At 44.4% G+C, this 20,372-nt stretch overlaps 1 protein-coding gene and 1 long non-coding RNA gene across 4 annotated transcripts in view; one reads left to right on the top strand and one right to left on the bottom strand.

The window, feature by feature from the left end:
• The window catches only part of LOC140190214 (uncharacterized), an 80,911-nt gene extending 70,442 nt beyond the window's left edge, over nt 1-10,469 (bottom strand). Inside the window, exons 1-3 of the long non-coding RNA XR_011883555.1 lie at nt 10,385-10,469; nt 3,460-3,551; nt 2,004-2,136 (exon numbers count right to left, since the gene is read on the bottom strand). This is a non-coding gene — a long non-coding RNA (uncharacterized lncRNA). The remainder of the gene's footprint in view (nt 1-2,003; nt 2,137-3,459; nt 3,552-10,384) is intronic.
• The window catches only part of LOC140190212 (Fc receptor-like protein 5), a 94,997-nt gene continuing 76,558 nt past the window's right edge, over nt 1,934-20,372 (top strand). For 2 of the 3 annotated variants that reach the window (XM_072246759.1, XM_072246757.1), the window contains exons 1-2: nt 1,935-2,170; nt 3,200-3,332. In XM_072246759.1, the coding sequence (XP_072102860.1) occupies nt 3,305-3,332 (28 nt within the window). In that variant the 5' untranslated portion in view covers nt 1,935-2,170; nt 3,200-3,304. Of the gene's footprint in view, nt 2,171-3,199; nt 3,333-20,372 lie in introns of all 3 variants that reach the window. The other variant, XM_072246760.1, reaches the window with a different exon arrangement.

Here is a 20,372-nt window from a genome sequence, read left to right as displayed (position 1 = left end):
TTCGAACTTGGTTCAGATCCCGTTGCAAGTTTTGACAGCCTTCCTTGCTAAACCCACTACACCCAATTTTGGTAGCATCCACAAATTTGCTGATCCAGTATACTACAGTATCACCCAGATTGTTGATAGAGATGACAATATAACAACAATCTTTCCATCAATGTCAGCAAGACAAAGAGAAGGCCATGGACCTTAGAAGGCGATGCGGCGTGTATATGCTCCTATTTACATCAACAGCGGTGAAGACGAAAGAGGGCTGTGAGCTTTACGTTCCTTGGAGTGAATATCATCAATGGCCTGTCTTGATCCGACCTCGCCCAAGGAAGATCAGCAACACCTCTACTTCATCAGGAGACTAAATAAACTTTGAATCTTCTTTTTGATTCTCTTTAATTTACGTATATCGACGCAACAAAGGAAGTATCCTACCCAGATGCATCTCAGCTTGGTATGGCAATTTCTCTGCCTGTGACCGCAAGAAGCTGCAGGGAGTTGTGGACACAGCTCAGCACATAACGTGAACTAGGCTTCCCTCCATGGACTACCTACATTCCTAACTCTCCATGTAACGCAGTCAACATAATCAACCATTCCGCCCACTGAGGACATTCTCTCTTCTTCTCCGATATGTCAGAAAATCCAATAAACTGCAAACACTTGCCACAGGATCAAAGCCTGCTCCTATCGCACTGTTATAAAACATTTGAACTCTTATCTAATACGATGAGATGGACAATGCGTCCCCTGATGTGTTACTTGCAGTGAACTTTCTCTATACCTGTTGATTTCGCACTTTGCTGTTTTACATTTACTACTGTCAATGCACTGTTTTAATAAATCGATGAACGGCATGTAAGTCGTTTTACGGTGCACCGATACATATGACTATGAAATAAATCAACCAGGAATGCGGAATGACATGATTCAAATCTTTTAAAGGCCATGGTAGGTGAGATGTTAAGACGTTGTCTCTAGTGGTAGAAATGCAACGTGTACATAACTCTCTGACTCAATGGAATATTGAACGCAATTCTGGTCGCCGCATTATAGGAAGGAAGCAAAGACATGAACAGAATAATTCACAAAGAAGATTTACGGGAGCCAGTCCTGCGATGAAGGACCATGGTTAAAAGATAGATTAAGGAGACCGGAACTTTTGTTTCTGGAGATGTCCGACAGGAGATTTGATGGAAGTTCTTAAAGCGAGGAGTGACGCGGTAGGATTGGTGGAGAACACTTGGGCGAAGGAGGTACCTCGGGATCCATCAGGTTTAGAAAAAGCTATTATCCCTCAGCCAATAATGCTCTTAAATCAGAGGGGATACCTTCCACTTAACTTCACGTTTCCCATCACTGAATTGTTCCCACAGCACATGGACTCACTTTCAAGGGTCTTCATCTCAAGTTCCCGATATTACTTTATCTATCTATCTATCTATCTATCTATCTATCTATCTATCTACCTATCTATATCTATCTATCATTTTGTATTTGTCTATTTATTTATTCATGTATCTATTTAGTTATCTATCTATCTACTTATTCATTCTTCTTCTTGTTTTGTAGTTATAAAATGTTTGCATAATGGTTCTTTGTTGTCCTGTTATGGCTGTCTTTCTTTGATTCTATCGTATTTCTTAGTATTTACTTGTTGTATGTGGTGAGCCGTACAGCATGGATTTTGATAATGTATTTTGTTTGAATATTTAATTGTCAGTGGGAGGATAAAGAAACAGTGCTTTTGAAGCAGGTGTACGACTTGGAGTTAATTTACTTTCATGAACCACAGCTTGCGGTGACTAGCTCATATCAGGGTACAACACGCTTCCTGTTGCGTCCAAAATGTCCCGGTTATTGGCTGAAGAGTCTAACTTGTCTGGGTATAACACCCGCAGTTAATGATCTCAGGAAACACCGTTTCAGTTAATGACTCCCATGCGTCCTTGTCGAAGATTTTTCATGGTAACTTACTGGCAGTCAGTCCCACAACTATTTATATTTACCCTTTTCGATGCATTTGCTGATGAGGCGTGCAGCAGAGTGCTTAGATAAAAATCTGAATGGCAATTTTTGGAAACCTCCTCCTCTCTGTTTTTCCATCTTCGTCTGTTCAGCACGTTACTGTGTCGCTGATTTCTGGGAAAGAAACACGAAGCTGATATTGCTGGAGGTAAGAGACCGAATACTGGGCACACCGCTCGTTTAAAATTATCAGCCTTCCCCTTCCGCGTTGCCAGCGGGATGGTTCAGTGAGGGAGAAATTGAAAGAGAGAGGAGAAAAGAAGAGGAAAGGAGGGAGAGAGGGAGAGGGGAAGGGGGAGAGGGAGAAAGGGAGGGAGCGGGAGGGAGAGAGAAGGCGAGGAAGAGCGAAAAAACATAAAGGCAATGTTTGGTTGCATTCTCCTTCCTCCTGTATGTCCTTGTGTGAGTGAGCGAGGGAAAGGGAAGGTAAGAGAAAGAATAGAGAAAGAGAAATTCGGGGGGGGGGGGCGCGGGGGGTGGGTGGAGAGAGAGAGAGAAAATGTTCAGTGAATACGTATAATACCGCATTTTTTATTATTATTGCCAGTATGTATGTGCCAGCGTTTCCGTGTGTTTGCACGACAGTGCTTTCCCATATGTAAGCGTGTGGCAGAATATGTTTGTCCCTGGCTCTGGCTGCATGTGAGTGAGTGTGCACTTGACCATGTTTGCTTGCGCTGGTGCGATTACGTCCACGTTGGGCTGTGCAAATGCAGCTGTGTTGGTAAATGTGTGTGAATGTGTGGTTAAGCACGTGTGTGTGCAAGTGGCTGTATGAGAAGAGGGCATGTATGTACACGCGCCTGTTTAGGTCTGTGTGTGGGGTGTCTGTGATTTTGTGTATTCGCTTTTATGTGAGGCTTTCTGTTCGCTTTCCACTCCCCACACCGCTTTGTCTGTCCGTCTGTGTGTCTTTCATTCTCTGTCTGTGTCTGTCTCTTCTCTCTCTCCGTCACGCACTCTCTCACATACTCTCTGTCTGTCTGCCTGTCTGCCTTTAACTCTCTCTTTCAATCTCTCTCTCTCTCTCTCTTTCTCTCTCCCCCTCTCTCTCTTTCTCTCTCCCCCCCCCTCACACACACACACACTGACACTCTGTCTGTCTTTCTCTTATGCGCGCGTGCACAAATGCCTTTTATGTAAGGTATGGGTGACATCTCCACCCTATCTCTCGCAGGTTTGTTACCTCTCAGTGATTCAGTGACTCACAATAGAACGACAACGGTGCAGACGAGGACAATGCTATTCTGACAGCTGCGAGCGAGGATGAAGAGTCATTAAGATGTCCCTTAGCTGTTTTACATGGCCATGTAAGTTTCTCTATTTCCTTCGACGCCCTAACACAATAAATCTGTCACCCACGGCCTAATAAACTTCGCCGTCACGTAAAATAATATATACCATTTGAAAGACGATCAAAAACGCAGTGTATGTTACCTTAGAATAGCCGGGCACAAGAGTAGGCCTTCGCTTCGCGGTGATTGCGGCGACCTTGATGTCAATCAGAACTAATCACAGCTGCCCACACACTGTATAAATATAGAAAATAATCGATTTGGTATTAATAGGATATTTATCCAGGAACTGACTGAAAAACGAAATAAACAAACAAATAAACAAACCAAGTAAGTAAACAGACCGCTAACTACGCAGGAACAATTGGGTAAATAATGAAATTCGAATGAGTGAGTAAGAAAAGAAAAAGAGCTTGTTGTTTACTCGGCGTAAAAGAGAGGCGAGACTGCGTAGGCCCATGACGTCAGCCAGCAGAGCGCGAAAGGTTTCAAAAGAAGACCGCTATATCCAGCGGGAAGCAGAGTGAGAGGCGGCAGAGTGATAGGGCTTTGGCTCAACGGGCTTAGGAGGTAACTGGAAGAGGCGAGGTAGGTTTACCTGTGTTAATTGCGGGAAGGAAGTAGTATGAGTGTGAGGCCAGTTTTCTGTTCTCGGTGTCAGGTGTGGGAGGGCCTGGAGTCTCCCAGCCTCCCGGACGGCCATATCTGCACCAGGTGTGTCGAGCTGCATCTCCTAAGGGACCGAGTTAGGGAACTGGAGATACAGCTCGATGACCTTTGCTTGGTCAGGCAGAGCGAGGAGGTGATAGAAAGGAGTTATAGGCAGGTGGTCACACCGGGGCCGCGGGAGACAGACAAGTGGGTCACAGTCAGGAAGTAGAAGGGGAAGAGTCAGGTACTAGAGAGTACCCCTGTGGCTATACCCCTCGAAAATAAGTACTCCTGTTTGAGTACTGTTGGGGGGGGGGGCAGCCTACCTGGGAGAAGCGACAGTGGCCGTGCCTCTGTCACAGAGTATGGCCCTGTGGCTCAAAAGGGTCGGAAAGGAAGAGGATGGCAGCAGTGATAGGAGACTTAATAGTTAGGGGGTCAGACAGGCGATTCTGTGGACGCAGGAAAGAAACTCGGATGATAGTTTGCCTCCCAGGTGCCAGGGTCCGGGATGTTTCAGATCGTGTCAAGTTATCCTGCAGTGGGAGGGAGAACCGCCAGAGGTCGTGGCACATATTGGTACCAATGACGTAGGTAGGAAAAGGGAAGAGGTTCTGAAAAAAGACTACAGGGAGTTAGGAAAGAAGTTGAGAAACAGGACTGCAAAGGTAGTAATCTCGAGATTACTGCCTGTGCCACATGACAGTGAGTATAGGAATAGAATATGGTGGAGGATATATGCGTGGCTGAGGGATTGGAGCAGGGGGCAGGGATTCCGATTTCTGGATCATTGGGACCTCTTTTGGGGCAGGTGTGACCTGTACAAAAAGGATGAGATGCACTTAAATCTCAGGGGGACCAATATCCTGGCGGGAGGGTTTGATAAGGCTAGTGGGGAGAGTTTAAACTGGATTATTGGGGGGTGGGAACCGAACTGCAGGGAGACTGGGGAAGAGGAGGTTGTCTCACAAATAGAGAAAGCTTGTAGAGAATAGGCAGGTGATACAGAAGGGACGCTCTCAGACTGAAGGTTTGAGATGTGTCTATTTTAACGCAAGGAGTGTTGTGAACAAAGCGGATGAGCTTAGAGCGTGGATCAGTACTTGGAGATATGATGTGGTGGCCATTGCAGAGACTTAGATGGCATAGGGACAGGAATGGTTACTTCAGGTGCTGGGTTTTAGATGTTTCAGAAAGGACAAGGAGGGAGGCAAAAGAGGTGGAGGCGTGGCACTGTTGATCAGAGATAGTGTCATGGCTGCAGGAAAGGTGGACGCCATGGAGGAATTGTCTACGGAGTCTCTGTGGGTGGAGGTTAGGAGAAAGAAGGGGTCAATAACTTTACTGGGTAATTTTTATAGGCCACCCAATAGTAACGGGGGTATCAAGGAGCAGATAGGAAAACAAATCCTGGAAAGGTGTAATAATAACAAAGTTGTCGTGATGGGAGATTTTAGTTTCCCAAATATCGATTGGCATCTCCCTAGAGCAAGTGTTTCAGATGGGGTGGCGTTTGTTCGGTATGTTCAGGAAAGTTTCTTGACACAATATGTAGATAAGCCTACAAGAGGAGAGGCTGTACTTGATTTGGTATTGGGAAATGAACCTGGTCAGGTGTCAGATCTCTCAGTGGGAGAGCATTTTGGGGATAGTGATCATCATTCTATCTACTTTACAATAGCATTAGAGGGAGATAGGAACAGACAAGTTAGAAAAGCGTTTAATTGGAGTAAGGGGAATTATAAGGCTGTCAGGCAGTAAATTGGAGGATTAATTTGGAAACAGATGCTCTCAGGGAAAAGTACGGAAGAAATGTGGCAAATGTTCAGGGGATATTTGTGTGGAAGTCTGCATAGGTACGATCCAATGAGACAAGGAAGTTATGGTAGGGTACAGGAACCGTGGTGTACAAAGGCTTTAATAAATCTAGTCAAGAAGAAAAGAATAGCTTACAAAAAGTTCAAAGAGCTAGGTGATGTTAGAGATCTAGAAGATTAGAAGGCTAACAGGAAGGAGCTTAAGAAGGAAATTAGGAGAGCCAGAAGGGGCCATGAGAAAGCCTTGGCCGGCAGGATTAAGAAAAACCCCAAGGCCTTCTACAAGTATGTGAAGAGCAAGAGGATAAGACGTGAAAGAACAGGACCTATCACGTTTGACAGTGGAGAGAGTATATATGGAACCGGAGGAAATAACAGAGGTACTTAATGAATATGTTACTTCAGTATTCACGATGGAAAAGGATGTTGCTGATTGTAGTGATGACTTGCAGCAGACTGAAAAACTTGAGCATGTAGATGTTAAGAAAGAGGATATGCTGGAGCTTTTGGAAAGCATCAAGTTGGATAAGTCGCCGGGATCGGATGAGATGTACCCCAGGCTACAGTGGGAGGTAAGGAAGGAGATTGCCTAGCCTCTGGCGATGATCTTTGCATCACCAATGGGGACGGGAGAGGTTCCGGAGGATTGGAGGGTTGCGGATGTTGTTTCTTTATTCAAGAAAGGGAGTAGAAATAGCCCAGGAAATTATTGACCAGTGATTCTTACCTCAGTGGTTGGTAAGTTGTTGGAGAAGATCCTGAGAGGCAGGATTTATGAATATTTGGAGAGGTATAATATGATTAGGAGTAGTCAGCATGGCTTTGTCAAGGGCAGATCATGGCTTACGATACTGATTGAATTTCTTGAGGATGTGACTAAACACATTGATGAAGGAAGAGCAGTTGATGTAGTGTATATGGATTTCAGCAAGGCATTTGATAAGGTACCTCATGCAAGGCTTATTGTGAAAGTAAGGAGTCATGGGATCCAAGGTGATATTGCTTTGTGGATCCGGAACTGGCTTGCCCACAGAAGGCAAAGAAAGGTTGTAGACGGGTCATATTCTGCATGAAGGTCGGTGACCAGTGGAGTGCATCAGGGATTTGTTCTGGGACCCTTACACTTCGTGATTTTTATAAATGACCTGGATGAGGAAGTGGAGGGATGGGTTAATAAGTTTATTGATGACAGAAAGGTTGGAGGTGTGGATAGTGTGGAGGGCTGTCAGAATTTACAGCGTGTCATTGATAGGGTGCAAATCTGGGCTGAGAAGTGGCAGATGGAGTTCAACCCAGATAAGTGTGAAGTGGTTCATTTTGGTAGGTTATATATGCTAGCAGAATATAGTATTAATGGTAAGACTGTTGGTAGTGTGAAGGATCAGAGGGATGTTGGGGTCCGAGTCCATAGCACACTCAAAGCATCTACGCAGGTTGACTCTGTAGTTAAGAAGGCATACGGTGTATTGGCCTTCATCAATCGTGGAATTGAATTTAGGAGCTGAGAGGTAATATTCAAGCTATATAGGACCCTGGTCAGACCACACTTTGAGTACTGTGCTCAGTTCTGGTCACCTCACTACAGAAAGGATGTGGAAGCCATAGAAAGGTTGCAGAGGAGATTTACAAGGATGTTGCCTGGATTGGCACGCATGGTTTATGAGAATAGGCTGAGTGAACTCGGCCTTTTCTCGTTGGAGCGACAGAGGCTGAGAGGTGACCTGACAGAGGCATATAAGATAATGAGAGGCATTGATCGTGTGGATAGTCAGAGGCTTTTTCCCTCAGGCTGAAATGGCTAACACGAGAGGACACAGTTTTAAGGTGCTTGGAAATAGGTACATAGGAGATGTCAGGGTTAAGTTTTTTACGCAGAGAATAATGAGTACGTGGAATGGGCTGCCGGCGACGGTGGTGGAGGCGGATACAGCTGAGTCTTTTAAGAGACTCCTGAATAGGTACATGGAGCTATATATATAATAATGTATACATGTATGGCGGACGAGTAGAAGCTATTCGTAAAGCAGTGGGTGTCTTCAGGCTCTTGTATATCATTTCCTGATAGAAGTAATAAGAAGGGGACTTATCCTGGGAGACAGTGGACTTAAATAATGTACGTCTCCTTCTCGAGGCATCGCTCTTTTGAAAATGTGCTCGATACCAGGGAAGTCTTACCCCATAAGATTGTCTGATGACTGATAACATTGCCTCCGGCAACTCAGCAAGATTCCTGAGACTGGACGGTCCATGCCTACCACCTCCGTCAACCAGCGGGGCAAGAGTGGAGAAAGTATAGGCAGAACATCTGGATGTCATTCTGCCGGCTACGCACAATCTTATTATGGAACTATAACATTGCTGCTTCACTATGAGCAGGGTTATCATCCAGCAACTCCCTCCCTAACAGCAAAGCTTCTTTCTCCTCAAGGACTGCTCTCCGCAAAGCCTCAGAATGGAAGGGGATTCCTTAGAACAGAGATGAGGAATTTCTTTAGCTAGTGGGTGGCGAATCTGTGGAGTTCGTTGCCACAAACGGCTGTGGAGACCAAGTAGTTTTATTTAAAACGGGGGGTAGATAGTTTTTTGATTATTAATGGCGTCAAAGATAACAGGGAGAAAGCGGGAGAATTGGGTTGAGAGGAATAATAAATCAGCCATGGTGGAATGGCCGAGTGGAATCAATGGGTCGAATGGCTTAATTCTGCTCTCATGACTTAGATCTTATGCAGCGGTTACAGGCGGCAGCTCAAGCCGCTCTATCAAGGGCAATTTAGGGCGGGTGGGCAATTAAGTGCCAGTTTATCCTGTGAAATCCACATACTTTGAATGAATAGAATAAACGCATCATACAGAATCAATATATTTTTCTTCCTCTGCCCCTCACATTGGCCCTTGCCATAATATAATTTATCTCTCTGCCTCTTCACATTGTCCCCATGTTTCCACTTATGTACACTTCACGTTACGCCATCACCTACCACGAATACGGGCACCTTTGAGCCAGCACATTCCGTGTCCCAGCACATTGTCCCAGCCCTCAAATGCCACCCCGGATTCCTTACGAAATAAAGCAGCTTGGAACATCCTTGGTTTTATTTTTGCTCTACATTTGCTATCTGAGCCTTTGCACAATCCTCTGATTCTTTTTTCACCTGTAGTAAACCGGGAAACTTGACTGTACTTCTCTCTCCACCTTGCATGTTGGGTTATTTCAATATTTATTTCAATATTTTTTTTGTGCTTCTGTCCGTAGCCACACGATGGTGAAGCACGTAACAGAACCTTCGTCGCACGCAGGTCCGATTCTGACCTCCCTTGTGACCTCCCTTGTGGCCTGTTTTGTCTCACCGTTTCAGTCGAAGCTGGCTGTTGGATTATTACTAAGCCCAGCAAGACGTTATATCTGACCTTTGTGATCATATCCTAAGCTGAACACGGGAGCCGTTTGGTTCAACCTTCAAACGTTTAGCGGTGATTTCCCGACAAGCCCGGGAAGAGACTTTTCTCTTTCCAAACAATACCTGATCATACAGGAACTTGATTCAACGAACTTCATCTGTGCCCAAGCGTTAATGATCATAAAACATAGGACTAGAATTAGGGCATTCGGCTTATCGAGTGTGATGCTCTATTCCATTGTAGCAGATTTATTATACCTTGGAATCCCATACACCTGTCTTCTCTTAGTAATGCTTGGCGCCCTTACTAATCAAGAACAGAAATCTCCGCTTTAAATATCCCCAATGACTTGGCCTTCCACAGCCGCCTGTGATTAACCACTCTAATCTCTGTTCTAAAGGAATGTCTTTGCGTTCTGATGCTTTGCTCTAGTCCCAGACTCTTCTATTCGAAGAAACACCCTTTCTACGTCCATTCAACCTAGGCCTTTCAATATGCCTTAGGTTTCAGTGAGATTCCCCCCTCATTATTCTAAATTCCAGCGAAAGCAGTCCCAAAGCCATCAAACCTTTCTCATACGTTAAACATTTCAGTCGCGGGTTTATTCTGGTGAACCCGTCTGGACCCTATTTAAATCCAGCACAGCCGTTGTTTAGGTAAGCGGCCCAAAATTACACGCAATATTCCAAGTGAGATTTGTCTAATGACTTATGAAGACTCAGCGTTATATCTTTAATATTAGATTCTCGTCCTCACGAAATTAATGCTAACATTGCATTTGTCGTATACTGTACGAGGACCCATTTACTATCAGAGAAATGTATACGGTATACAACCTGCAGTCGTTTTTCTTTGCAGACGTCCACGAAAAACGGAAGAGCGCCCAAAGAATGACTGGTAGTTAAAACGTTAGAACACAAAGCCCCCCACCCACGCACAAGCAGCAGCTTCCCCACCCCCAACCCCACTCACTTTTAACAAAAACATCATCAGCATCCTCCACCCGCCAAACATACAATCGCAATGTCCCCAATAAAGACCATGATATGCAGTACAACAAAAACTAATTACCCGACAATTTGGCATGTCACAGGCCCCCCCTCTCTCTTTCTCTCTCTCTCCCGAATAAAGTAAAAATAAAATCAGGTATCCCCTTTCACAGTGAGAGGGGAGACATAACAAAACAACTCGCTGACTTACGGGGTCCCTGTGAACCTCCGATTTCTAAATTCGCTCCTTCTTTTGATAATATTCTTCTACCGAAGTGCAGACCATCCACAAGCTTCACCCCTTTATTCTGCAGAGGCATTTTCAGTTCCTGAAAATGGGCCCACACACAATGCTTCAGAGCTGTTGCTTTGATGCAAGAAAATAAATGTTGTTCCTACACACGTGGGCCTTTTCCCCTATAATTAGAAGCATGTTTCTACTATTTCAGAAAACATCCCCCTTGCTGATATGTAAAATAATTTCGGCCGAAACTCGGGACGAAATAAGCTTTCGCTATGATCTGAAATTTTCCCCTTTGAGGGTACTGGTTGCAACCTGAGAAAGCCAAACAGACATGAGAAACAGGAATTCATCGAGTCATAACGATACGTTTAAGAGGAAAGGCCCCTCGGCACAGCCTGTCCATGGCGACAAGATGCCTACGTGAGCTTGTCCCATTTTCCATGGTTTGGAGTACATCGTTCTAAACTTTTGCTATGCATTTGTCTGTCCAAATGATTTTAACCGTCTTAATTGTGTGACCCTCGGCTACATCCTCTGGCAGGGCTTTCCATACCTTTCTATCAGTCGCCCTTTAATCTTTGCATTACACGGAGTAAAGCCCTAGTCTGTCCAGACTCTCAACAAACTCAATCTCCAGTTCCTGGCAACACCCTCGTAGCTTTCTCTTCATTCTTTTCAGCTTAGCCACATATGAGCGTGCTAAATGCGTTTTCTTCACCATCTTGCCTAACAGTGATACCGCTTTGAAGATATTTCTAATCTCTCTGTTTCCTGACGCTCCTTAGTTTCCCAAGTGCTACGATGGGTTGCCTGTTTTAGAATGCATCACCTGACATTTATCCGTATTGAAGTAGGTTTACCACCCCTCGGACATGATTATTTATTGATTATTTAGAGATACAGAGCCTTAACAGGCCCTTTTGACCCATCCAACCAAGCCGCTTAGCAACCCACCGATTTTGATTAGTCAATGCATGAAGAGTTACGGGGAGAAACAGGGAGGGAAATGGATCAATTATGATGAAATGCAGCGGAGAGGGAAAAGAATCCGGCATGATGAAATGGCGTAGAAGATTCGATGGTCCAAATAGCCGAATTTGCTCCTATATCTTACGGCTTTACGGTCGTAACCCTAGCTTAATCACAGGACAATTTACAGTGACTAAGCTACCATTAGCTTCTTCGTTGGACCTAGCGAGGTAGCCCATGCGCATACAGGAAGATCATACACGGTAGGTCGCCGGAAATTGAACTCCGAACTCCGATGGCCTGAGCTGTAATCACGTCCCGCCAGCCATGCGCTGCTGTGGCACTCTACAATAACCTACGATTACCTTCTTGAAGACGAACCGAGAAGTTTGCTTCTCCTTCCTTTCGTTCCATACATAATTTCTAATGCACCATGCAAATAACCTGAAGGAAGGCGGGTTGTGTAATTTATGCAGGCAGGCACACACTCGTAACTGTTTCTGTTTAAATTATAGAACACAATTAGAAAGATGCCGAGAAGTGTGTATGGAACCGGAGGAGATAGCAGAGGTACTTAATGAATACTTTGCTTAAGTATTCACTACGGAAAATGATCTTGGCGGTTGTAGGGATGAACTACAGCGGACTGAAAAGCTTGAGCATATGGATATTAAGAAGGAGGATGGGCTGGAACTTTTGGAAAGCATCAAGTTCGATGAGTCACCGGGACCGGACGAGATGTACCCCAGGCTACTATGGGAGGCGAGGGAGGAGATTGCTGAGCCTCTGATGATGATATTTGCATCATCAATGTGGACGGGAGAGGTTCTGGAGGATTGGAGGGCTGCGGATGTTGTTCTTTTATTCAAGAAACGGAGTAGAGATAGCCCAGGAAATCATAGACCAGTGAGTCTTACTTCATTGGTTGGTAAATTGATGGAGAAGATCCTGAGAGGCAGGATTTATGAACATTTCCAAAGGCATAATTTGATTAGGGATAGTCAGCATGGCTTTGTCAAAGGCAGGTCGTGCTTACGAGCCTGATTCAATTTTTTGAGGATGTGACTAAACACATTGATGAAGGTACAGCAGTAGATGTAGCGTATATGGATTTCAGCAAGACATTTGATAAGGTACCCCATGCGAGGCGAATTGAGAAAGTAAGGAGGCACGGGATCCAAGGGGATATTGCTTTCTGGATCCAGAATTGGCTTGCCCACAGAAGGCAAAGAGTGGCTGTAGATGGATCATATTCTGCATGGAGCTCGGTGACCAGTGGTGTGCCTCAGTGATCTGTTCTGGGACTCCTTTTCTTCGTAACTTTTACAAATGACCGGATGAGGAAGCGGAGGGATGAGTTAGTAAATTTGCTGATGACACAAAGGTTGGGGGTGTTGTGGATAGTATGGAGCTGTCAGAGGTTACAGCGGGGTACCGATAGGATGCAAAACTGGGCTGAGAAGTGGCAGATGGAGTTCAACCCAGATAAGTGTGAGGTGGTTCATTTTAGTAGGTCAAATATTTGGCAGTATAGAGGATCAGAGGTATCTTTTGGTCCGAGTCCATAGGACGATCGAAGCAGCTATGCAGGTTGACTCTGTGGTTAAGAAGGCATACGGTGCATTGGCCTTTATCAATCGTGGGATTGAATTCAGGAGCTGAGAGGTAATTTTGCAGATATATAGGATCCTGGTCAGTCCCCACTTGGAGTACTGTGCTCAGTTCTGGTCCCCTCACTACAGGAAGAATGTGGAAACTATAGAAAGGGTGCAGAGGAGATTTACAAGGACGTTGTCTGGATTGGAGAGCTTGCCTTATGAGAATAGGTTGAGTGAACTTGGCCTTTTCTCCTTGGTGCGATGGAGGATGAGAGGTGACCTGACAGAGGTGTATAAGTTGGTGAGAGGCATTGATTGTGTGGACAGTAAGAGGCTTTTTCCGTAGGGCTGAAATTATTAACACGAGAGGGCACAGTTTTAAGGTGCTTGGAAGTAGGTACACAGGAGGTGTCAGGGGGAAGATTGTTACGCAGAGAGTGATGAGTACGTGGAATGGGCTGCCGGCGACGGTGGAGGCCGATACAGTTGGGTCTTTTAAGAGACTCCTGGATAGGTACATGGAGCTTTGAAAAATAGAGGGCTATGGGTAACCCTAGGTAATTTCTAAAACAAGTACATGTAAAATAAGGGCCTGTATTGAGCTGTAGGGTTTCTGTGTTCTATGTTCGGTGAACCCAGTAAGACTACCTTCTTTAGAACATAGAATAGAAAAGATTACAGCATAAGAAAAGACCATTGGACCCACGATGTCTTTTCTACAATGATGCCTTTCTAGCCTGCACGTGCTGTAATACCTCCATTCACTGCCTCTTCAAACTGCTATCCAAACTTATCCGAATCCGCCAGTTCCCCCGACAACGCATTCCAGGCGCTCATAGCTCTCCGAAAATTGCCATTTTTTTAAAAGTTAAAGATCAATGTTTTTATTTTTAATGTTTTTAGTTTTTAAGTTTTCATTGGAAACCTCCTTTAAAGGATCCTCCCTCCTTGAAACGATTCCTTCGCTTACTTGACATTTCCTCTCTGGGGAAAAAAAAAGCTGGTGTTTCCTTATTGAAGACAATCCGGAAGAGAGACCCAAAATACAATTCTGTTGACAAAAATGTGGAAACAATTATGCCTTTCTTGTTGCAGCAAGGTAAAATTACCGTCCGCAAGCAAATACCGGAGCCTCATTTAGTCTGACAAATGCAATCATTTCAATTTAATTAATTTTCCTTTCTTCACCTTGTCTCCTCTGCTCCCTGGAGGCAATTAATAGTAGCTAGTTTATGGACCAGCACTTCTTTCGGATGTGCAAGATAATCAGTATAATGGGGACTTTAACCGAGGGAACTTTCCAAAAATGCGCAGGCAGTGATCCAAGTCGTCATTAAATTCAGTCCCTGCAGCCCTGCTGCAATAGTGTTGCCTGCAGCACCAGGATTATCCTTCGCTCTCTTCTGGAAGTGGGTCGATTAAAGTATCAAGTGATTTAACTACGATTCGTGCACAGCAGACACAGTGAAGGTTATGTACATTTTAACGTGATTCACGGCAGTTGCATATGAGTCCTAGAAATCGTGCTGCAACCACGTGAGAAAGAGTTGCTTCAAGCGAACATCTCACAGCTCCAGGGAGCGGCTTTGATCCCAGCCTCCCAATCTCTGCAAGTGCGTGCGTGCGCACGCGCGTTTGAGTGTAGCAACAACCCCACTACTGTGTATCTTCCATATTCCCCCCATTCTCGTCACGGTCAAGTGTCTACCTAAAGAGGCTCTTAAGGTGCAACAAACTGCCTTCTCCCACAACTAGCCCTGGTGGCCCATTCCAGACGCCCACCATACTTTACACTTTACCCCCTCTCTAACCTTAAAATCACGTCTTTTGGTATTTCACATTTCTACCCTCTGGAAAAGATTCTATCTATCCCTCTCAGGTCTTGCATCAGCCTTTGCTGTTTTGTAGAGAACGGTTCAAGTTTTTCCGACGTTTCCTTAGAGCTCACACGTTTCAATTTATGCAGCGTTCTGATAAGCCTCTTCCCTACCCCTTTCCACAGTTTCCATACCTGCTCCACATTTGGACCATGTCGCTGGCGCCAAGCCCTCAATATCCATACCACTTCAGCATTTTCCCTTAGGAAGTTCATACTTTTTAATAACACAGCCACTTACTGTTCTAAACAATGAGTGGAATCCCGGCCATTATATCCCATTCATCACAGTTAACCCTCCCTGACTGAAAGGTCTCTCATGAAATAACACATTTCCTGGATTTGAAGGTCTGAAAATGTTAACAGTTCTCTAGGCGTGGTCCAATTCGCCTAGTCCAGAGACGGCTCTCGACCAAAAATGCTGCCTCACCCTCTGTGTTCCTCCAGCGCGTTTTCCCCCTTCTATGTTCAACTCTCCTATCACATTCCTTGCACAGTTGCAGTGAGACACTCCTATCATTACACTCAAATCCCCTTGAACCCAGAGTCCAACATACCTCTTATCGAATGGATCTCTGGACCAGCTGTCTGCGTCTTATGCACAAGAACCGCTTTCCAGAGTGTTTTTCTAATGCAATCATTCTCCATTCCAAAGTCAGCAGGCTGACTTACCACCCAGGCGATGCATTGTTTCTCGCTGCTCCCATCAGGTAGATGGTACAAGTGCCTCAGGATTCGCACCGGCAGGTTGAAGAACCGTTACTATCCCTAACCATCAGGCTCTTGAACAAAAGGAGATAACTACACTCACCTGCCCATTCATTGAAGTGTTACCAAAATCAATGATCTCACTTTCAAGATTCTTTATCTTGTTATCTCATGTTCTCGTTATTTGTTGCTATTTATTTATATTTGTACATGAACAGCTTGTTGTCTTTTGCACCTCAGACGTAATTTCGACACCCAAATTACCCTTCAAGCTCTCTCTCTGAACAGTGCTGCGATTCTCTTCACAAATTTACTCCTCGCTTGTTTCGTGTTGACCTCTTATTTTGGTTGCCATATATTAGCTTCCATTCCTCATGATTAATATATATATAATAGCAGTCTGTGACGACAGCAGTAATGCTTCTGGTGTTTGATAACCTGCGAATGATCCCGTTTTCCCGGCTAGGTTTTATTCAAGTCATTTTCCCGTACGAATACATAATTTTCAACGCCTTATCATTTGCCCAATCACTCCAACATTGTGCTCTAATTGTTCCAGATTCCAGTATCTGTTGCCAGTTTTGTCTTCAGTCCGCTTTAGCATCCTTCATGCACAGCAATATACTCTTAGAAGAATATGATCCATCTTGACTTCTTTTCTTTTATCTGATCACTTAATATTTTGTGAGACACCTGGTCACACGAATTCTGGAATCTACGTGGAAAACCATTTTTTCTTTCCTATTTCACAGCTGTGCTCAACACTTCCTCTTACAGGTCTTCTTTAAATATGCGAAACACGATTAGCAATCCACACTTTCACTCAGTAGCCACTTTATCAGGTACACACGTACGCCTGCTGGATAATCCAATTATTTAATCAGCCAATCACGTGGCAGCAAAACAATGCATAAAAGCATGCAGACATGATCAAGAGGTTCAGATGTTATTCAGACCAAGTACCAGAATGGGGAAGAAATGTGACCGAGGTAACTTTGACTGTAGAACAGTTGTTTGTGCTAGACCGAGTGGTTTAAGTGTCTCAGAAACTGCAGAACTCCAAGGATTTTCACGCACGACCCTCTATAAAGTTTACAAATAATGGTGCGGAAACCAAATAAACAAAGAACATCCACTGAGCGCCAGTTTTCCGGGAAAAAAATCCTTGTTAATCAGAGGTCAGTGGTAAACGGCTAGACTGGTTCAAGCGGACTAAAAAGCGACAGCAAATTAGATAACTAGGCGTTACAACGGTGGTTTTCAGAAGAGCAAATCTGAACTCAGAACACCTCGAATCTTGACGTAGATGGGCTACAGCAGCAGAGGAGTTACAAATGTTCATAATAACATGGCCAGGGAGCGTATAGACATTGTTGCAAGCACAGCAAACGTTGTTAATTTTACTGAGAGCCTGAAGACCACACCCGGGTACCTAATAAAGTGGCCTCTGAATGTATATTCCCCAGTAGTCTGCCCACGTAATAAAAATGCATCACAGGAACGGCCCCGTGTGGCCTCCGATGTCGGTGCCGAACAGGATGCCGACTGAACCTAAATGTCTGTACATGATCCATGCCGTGCTATATCTGTATAATCATGTGCCAGTCAGAAAATCTCCTCTTAAATACCAAGATTGTATCAGCTTTTACCATCAAACATGACAGCCTGTTAAATGAAACTTTTACATCTTCATTTCTCTTAACCTGCTCCCTCCATAAACTGATGTGCTGTAGTACAATGGCATGCAAAAGTTTGGGCATACCTGGTCAAAATTTCTGTTACTGGGAATAGCTGAGCGAGTAAGAGGAACTGGTTTCCAAAAAGCATAAAGTTGAAGATGACATATTTCTCCAATATTTTAAGCAAGATTACTTTTTCATTTCCATCTTTTACAATTCCAAAATAACAAAAAAGGAAAAGGGCCCGAAGCAAAAGTTTGGGCACACTGCATGATCAGTACTTAGTAACACCCACTCTGGTAAGTATCACAGCTTGTAAACGCTTTCTGTAGCCAGCTAAACGTCCTTCAATTCTTGTTTGGGGGATTTTCGCCGATTCTTCCTTGCAAAAGGCTTCCAGTTCTGTGAGATTCTTGGGACATCTTGCACGCACTGTTCTTTTGACGTCTATCCAGAGATTTTAGATGATTTTTAGGTCGGGGGATTGTGAGGGCCATGGTAAAACCTTACCTTGCGCCTCTTGAGGTAGTCCATTATGGGTTTTGAGGTGTGGTTAGGATCATTATCTTGTTGTAGAAGCCATCCTCCTTTCACCTTCAGCTTTTTTACAGACGGTGTGATGCTTGTTTCCAGAATTTTCAGGAATTTAATTGATTTCATTCTTCCCTCTACCAGTGAAATGTTCCCCGTGCAACTCCTAATACACAAGCCCAAAGCAAGATCGATCAACCCCGTACTTAACAGTTGGAGAGGTGTTCTTTTCATGAAATTCTGCACCCTGTTTTCTCCAAACATAACTTTGCTCATTGCGGCCAAAAAGTTATATTTTAACTTCATCAGTCCACTGGACTTGTTTCCAAAATGAATCAGGCTTGTTTAGATGTTCCTTTCCAAACTTCGGACGCTGAAGTTTGTGGTGAGGACGCAAGAAATGTTTTATTCTGATGACTCTTCCATGAAGGTCATATTTGTGCTGGTGTCGCTGCACAGTAGAACAGTGCACCACCACTCCAGAGTCTGCTAAATCTTCCTGAAGGTCTTTTGCAGTCAAACGGGGGTTTCGATTTTCCTTTCTGGCAATCCTACGAGCAGTTCTCTCGGAAAGTTTTCTTGGTCTTACAGACCTCAACTTGACCTCCACCGTTCCTGTTAACTGCTATTTCTCAATTACATTACGAACTGAGGAAACGGCTACATGAAAACGCTTTGTCATCTTCTTACAGCCTTCTGCTGCTTTGTGGGCATCATTTATTTTAATTTTCAGAGCGCTAGGCAGCTGCTTAGAGGAGCCCATGGCTGCTGATTGTTGGGGCAAGATTTGAGGAGTTAGGGTATTTATAAAGCTTTGAAATTTGCATCACCTGGCCGTTCCTAACGATGACTGTGAACAGGCCATAGCTCTAACAAGATAATTAAGGCCTGAGACCTTGGTAAAAGTTATCTGAGAGCTCAAATCTCTTGGGGTGCCCAAACTTCTGCATGGTGCTCGTTTCCTTTTTTTCACTCTAAAATTGCACAGAACAAAAATAATACACTAATCTTGCTTAAAATGTTGAAAAGAATGTTTCATCTTTAACTTTATGATTTCAGGAGATTACTTCATCTTCTACTCACTTAACTATTCACAGTAACAGAAATTTTGACCAGGGGTGCCCAAACTTTTGCACACTTCTGTATTTGAAATCTGTAACCAGGCAAAATGATCTCAACTCTCTACCCTATCATAACACTTCCGAAAAATATTAGTAAACAGAACGGCTCTGGTAATTACATGGCCAGTAACTTTATTGTATGTTTATGCATAATTAATAAAGAAATACTTGATTAGTTCTGAGAGGAGGGTGCTTCAATCAGGTCCACTGCCCGAGTACAAAAGGCAACAGCAGGTCGCTACAGCGAAAAACAGTTTTGACCAGCGGCCAATTCGAACTTCAGAAGTTTTGAGAGGAAGGGATGTCAGTGAGATCAATAGCATGTCGCTAGAGCGAAAAGAAATTTTGATCAGCGAGCAATCGGCGTTTGGGATTAATTAGCAAGATCAAAGTAAAACAAGCCAGGGGCAAGCGCAGTGGCCTTCGTCTTAGTGGAAAGAGTCAGTATGGTGACCTTGAGGCTTTAGTTCTTCGAAGCTTCAGAGAAGCGAATCTTCGGTCAGAGAAAGCAAAAGGAAAGCTCAAGGTTACGGTTAGTTTCATTCTCTTCTTTATGTCTGCTCAGCTAGGGCAGTCGGATGACAGGCAGGATAGTGAAATGCTCTTCTTGCGGGATGTGAGAAGACAGGGAGACCTCAAGTGTCCCTGATGAGTACAACTGCGAGAAGTGTATCTAGCTGCAGCTTCTGAAAAACCGCGTTGACGTGTTGGAAATGGAACTGGCAGAACTCCGGATCATTTGGGAGGCTGAAGGGTGATGGATAGGATATGTAATGAGGTAGTTACACCCAAGGTGCAGGACACACGAAATTGAGTGACAGCCAGGAAGAGGAAAAGGGTTAAGGAGCCAGTGCAGACTACTCCTGTGTCTATCCCGCCTTAGCAACAAGTATACCACTTTGGATATTGTCGGGTATGACGTAACATAAGAAAGTCACGGTGGTCAGGTCACTGGCACTGAGTCTGCCTCTGGGACACAGAAGGGAAGCGGGGAGAATAAGCATGCGGTAGTGATACGGGGATTCGTTAGTTAGGGGAACAGCAGGATGTTCAGTGGGCGAGAACGAAATTCACTCATGGTATGTTGTGTCCCGTTGCCAGGTTTCGGGATATCTCAGATCGAGCCCCCAGCATTCTTAAATGGGAGGGAGACAGCCAAAAGTCGTGGTCTATGTACGTACCGATGACATGGATAGGACGAGTGACGTGGTTCTGCATAGTTAGTTCAGGGAGTTAGGTGTTATGTTACAGGGCAGGACCTCCAGGGTTGTGATCTTAGGATTGCTACCTGTGCCCCGTGCCAGTGAGCAGTGAGGCCAGAATTACAAAGATAATACCGTTTATACCGTGGCTAACGTGTTGGTGTAAAAGTGTGTGGGGGGGGGGGTGCATAGGAGTTTTGGATCATTGGGCTCTCTTCCAGGGAAGATGAGACCTGTAAAGAAGCGACGGTTCACACCTGAACTGAATGGG

Source organism: Mobula birostris, chromosome 29 (genome assembly GCF_030028105.1).
Source record: "Mobula birostris isolate sMobBir1 chromosome 29, sMobBir1.hap1, whole genome shotgun sequence".
Taxonomy (NCBI): Eukaryota; Metazoa; Chordata; class Chondrichthyes; order Myliobatiformes; family Myliobatidae; genus Mobula; species Mobula birostris.
The sequence above is the reverse complement of the archived record's forward strand: the minus strand, read 5'-3'. Positions and strand labels throughout refer to the sequence as shown.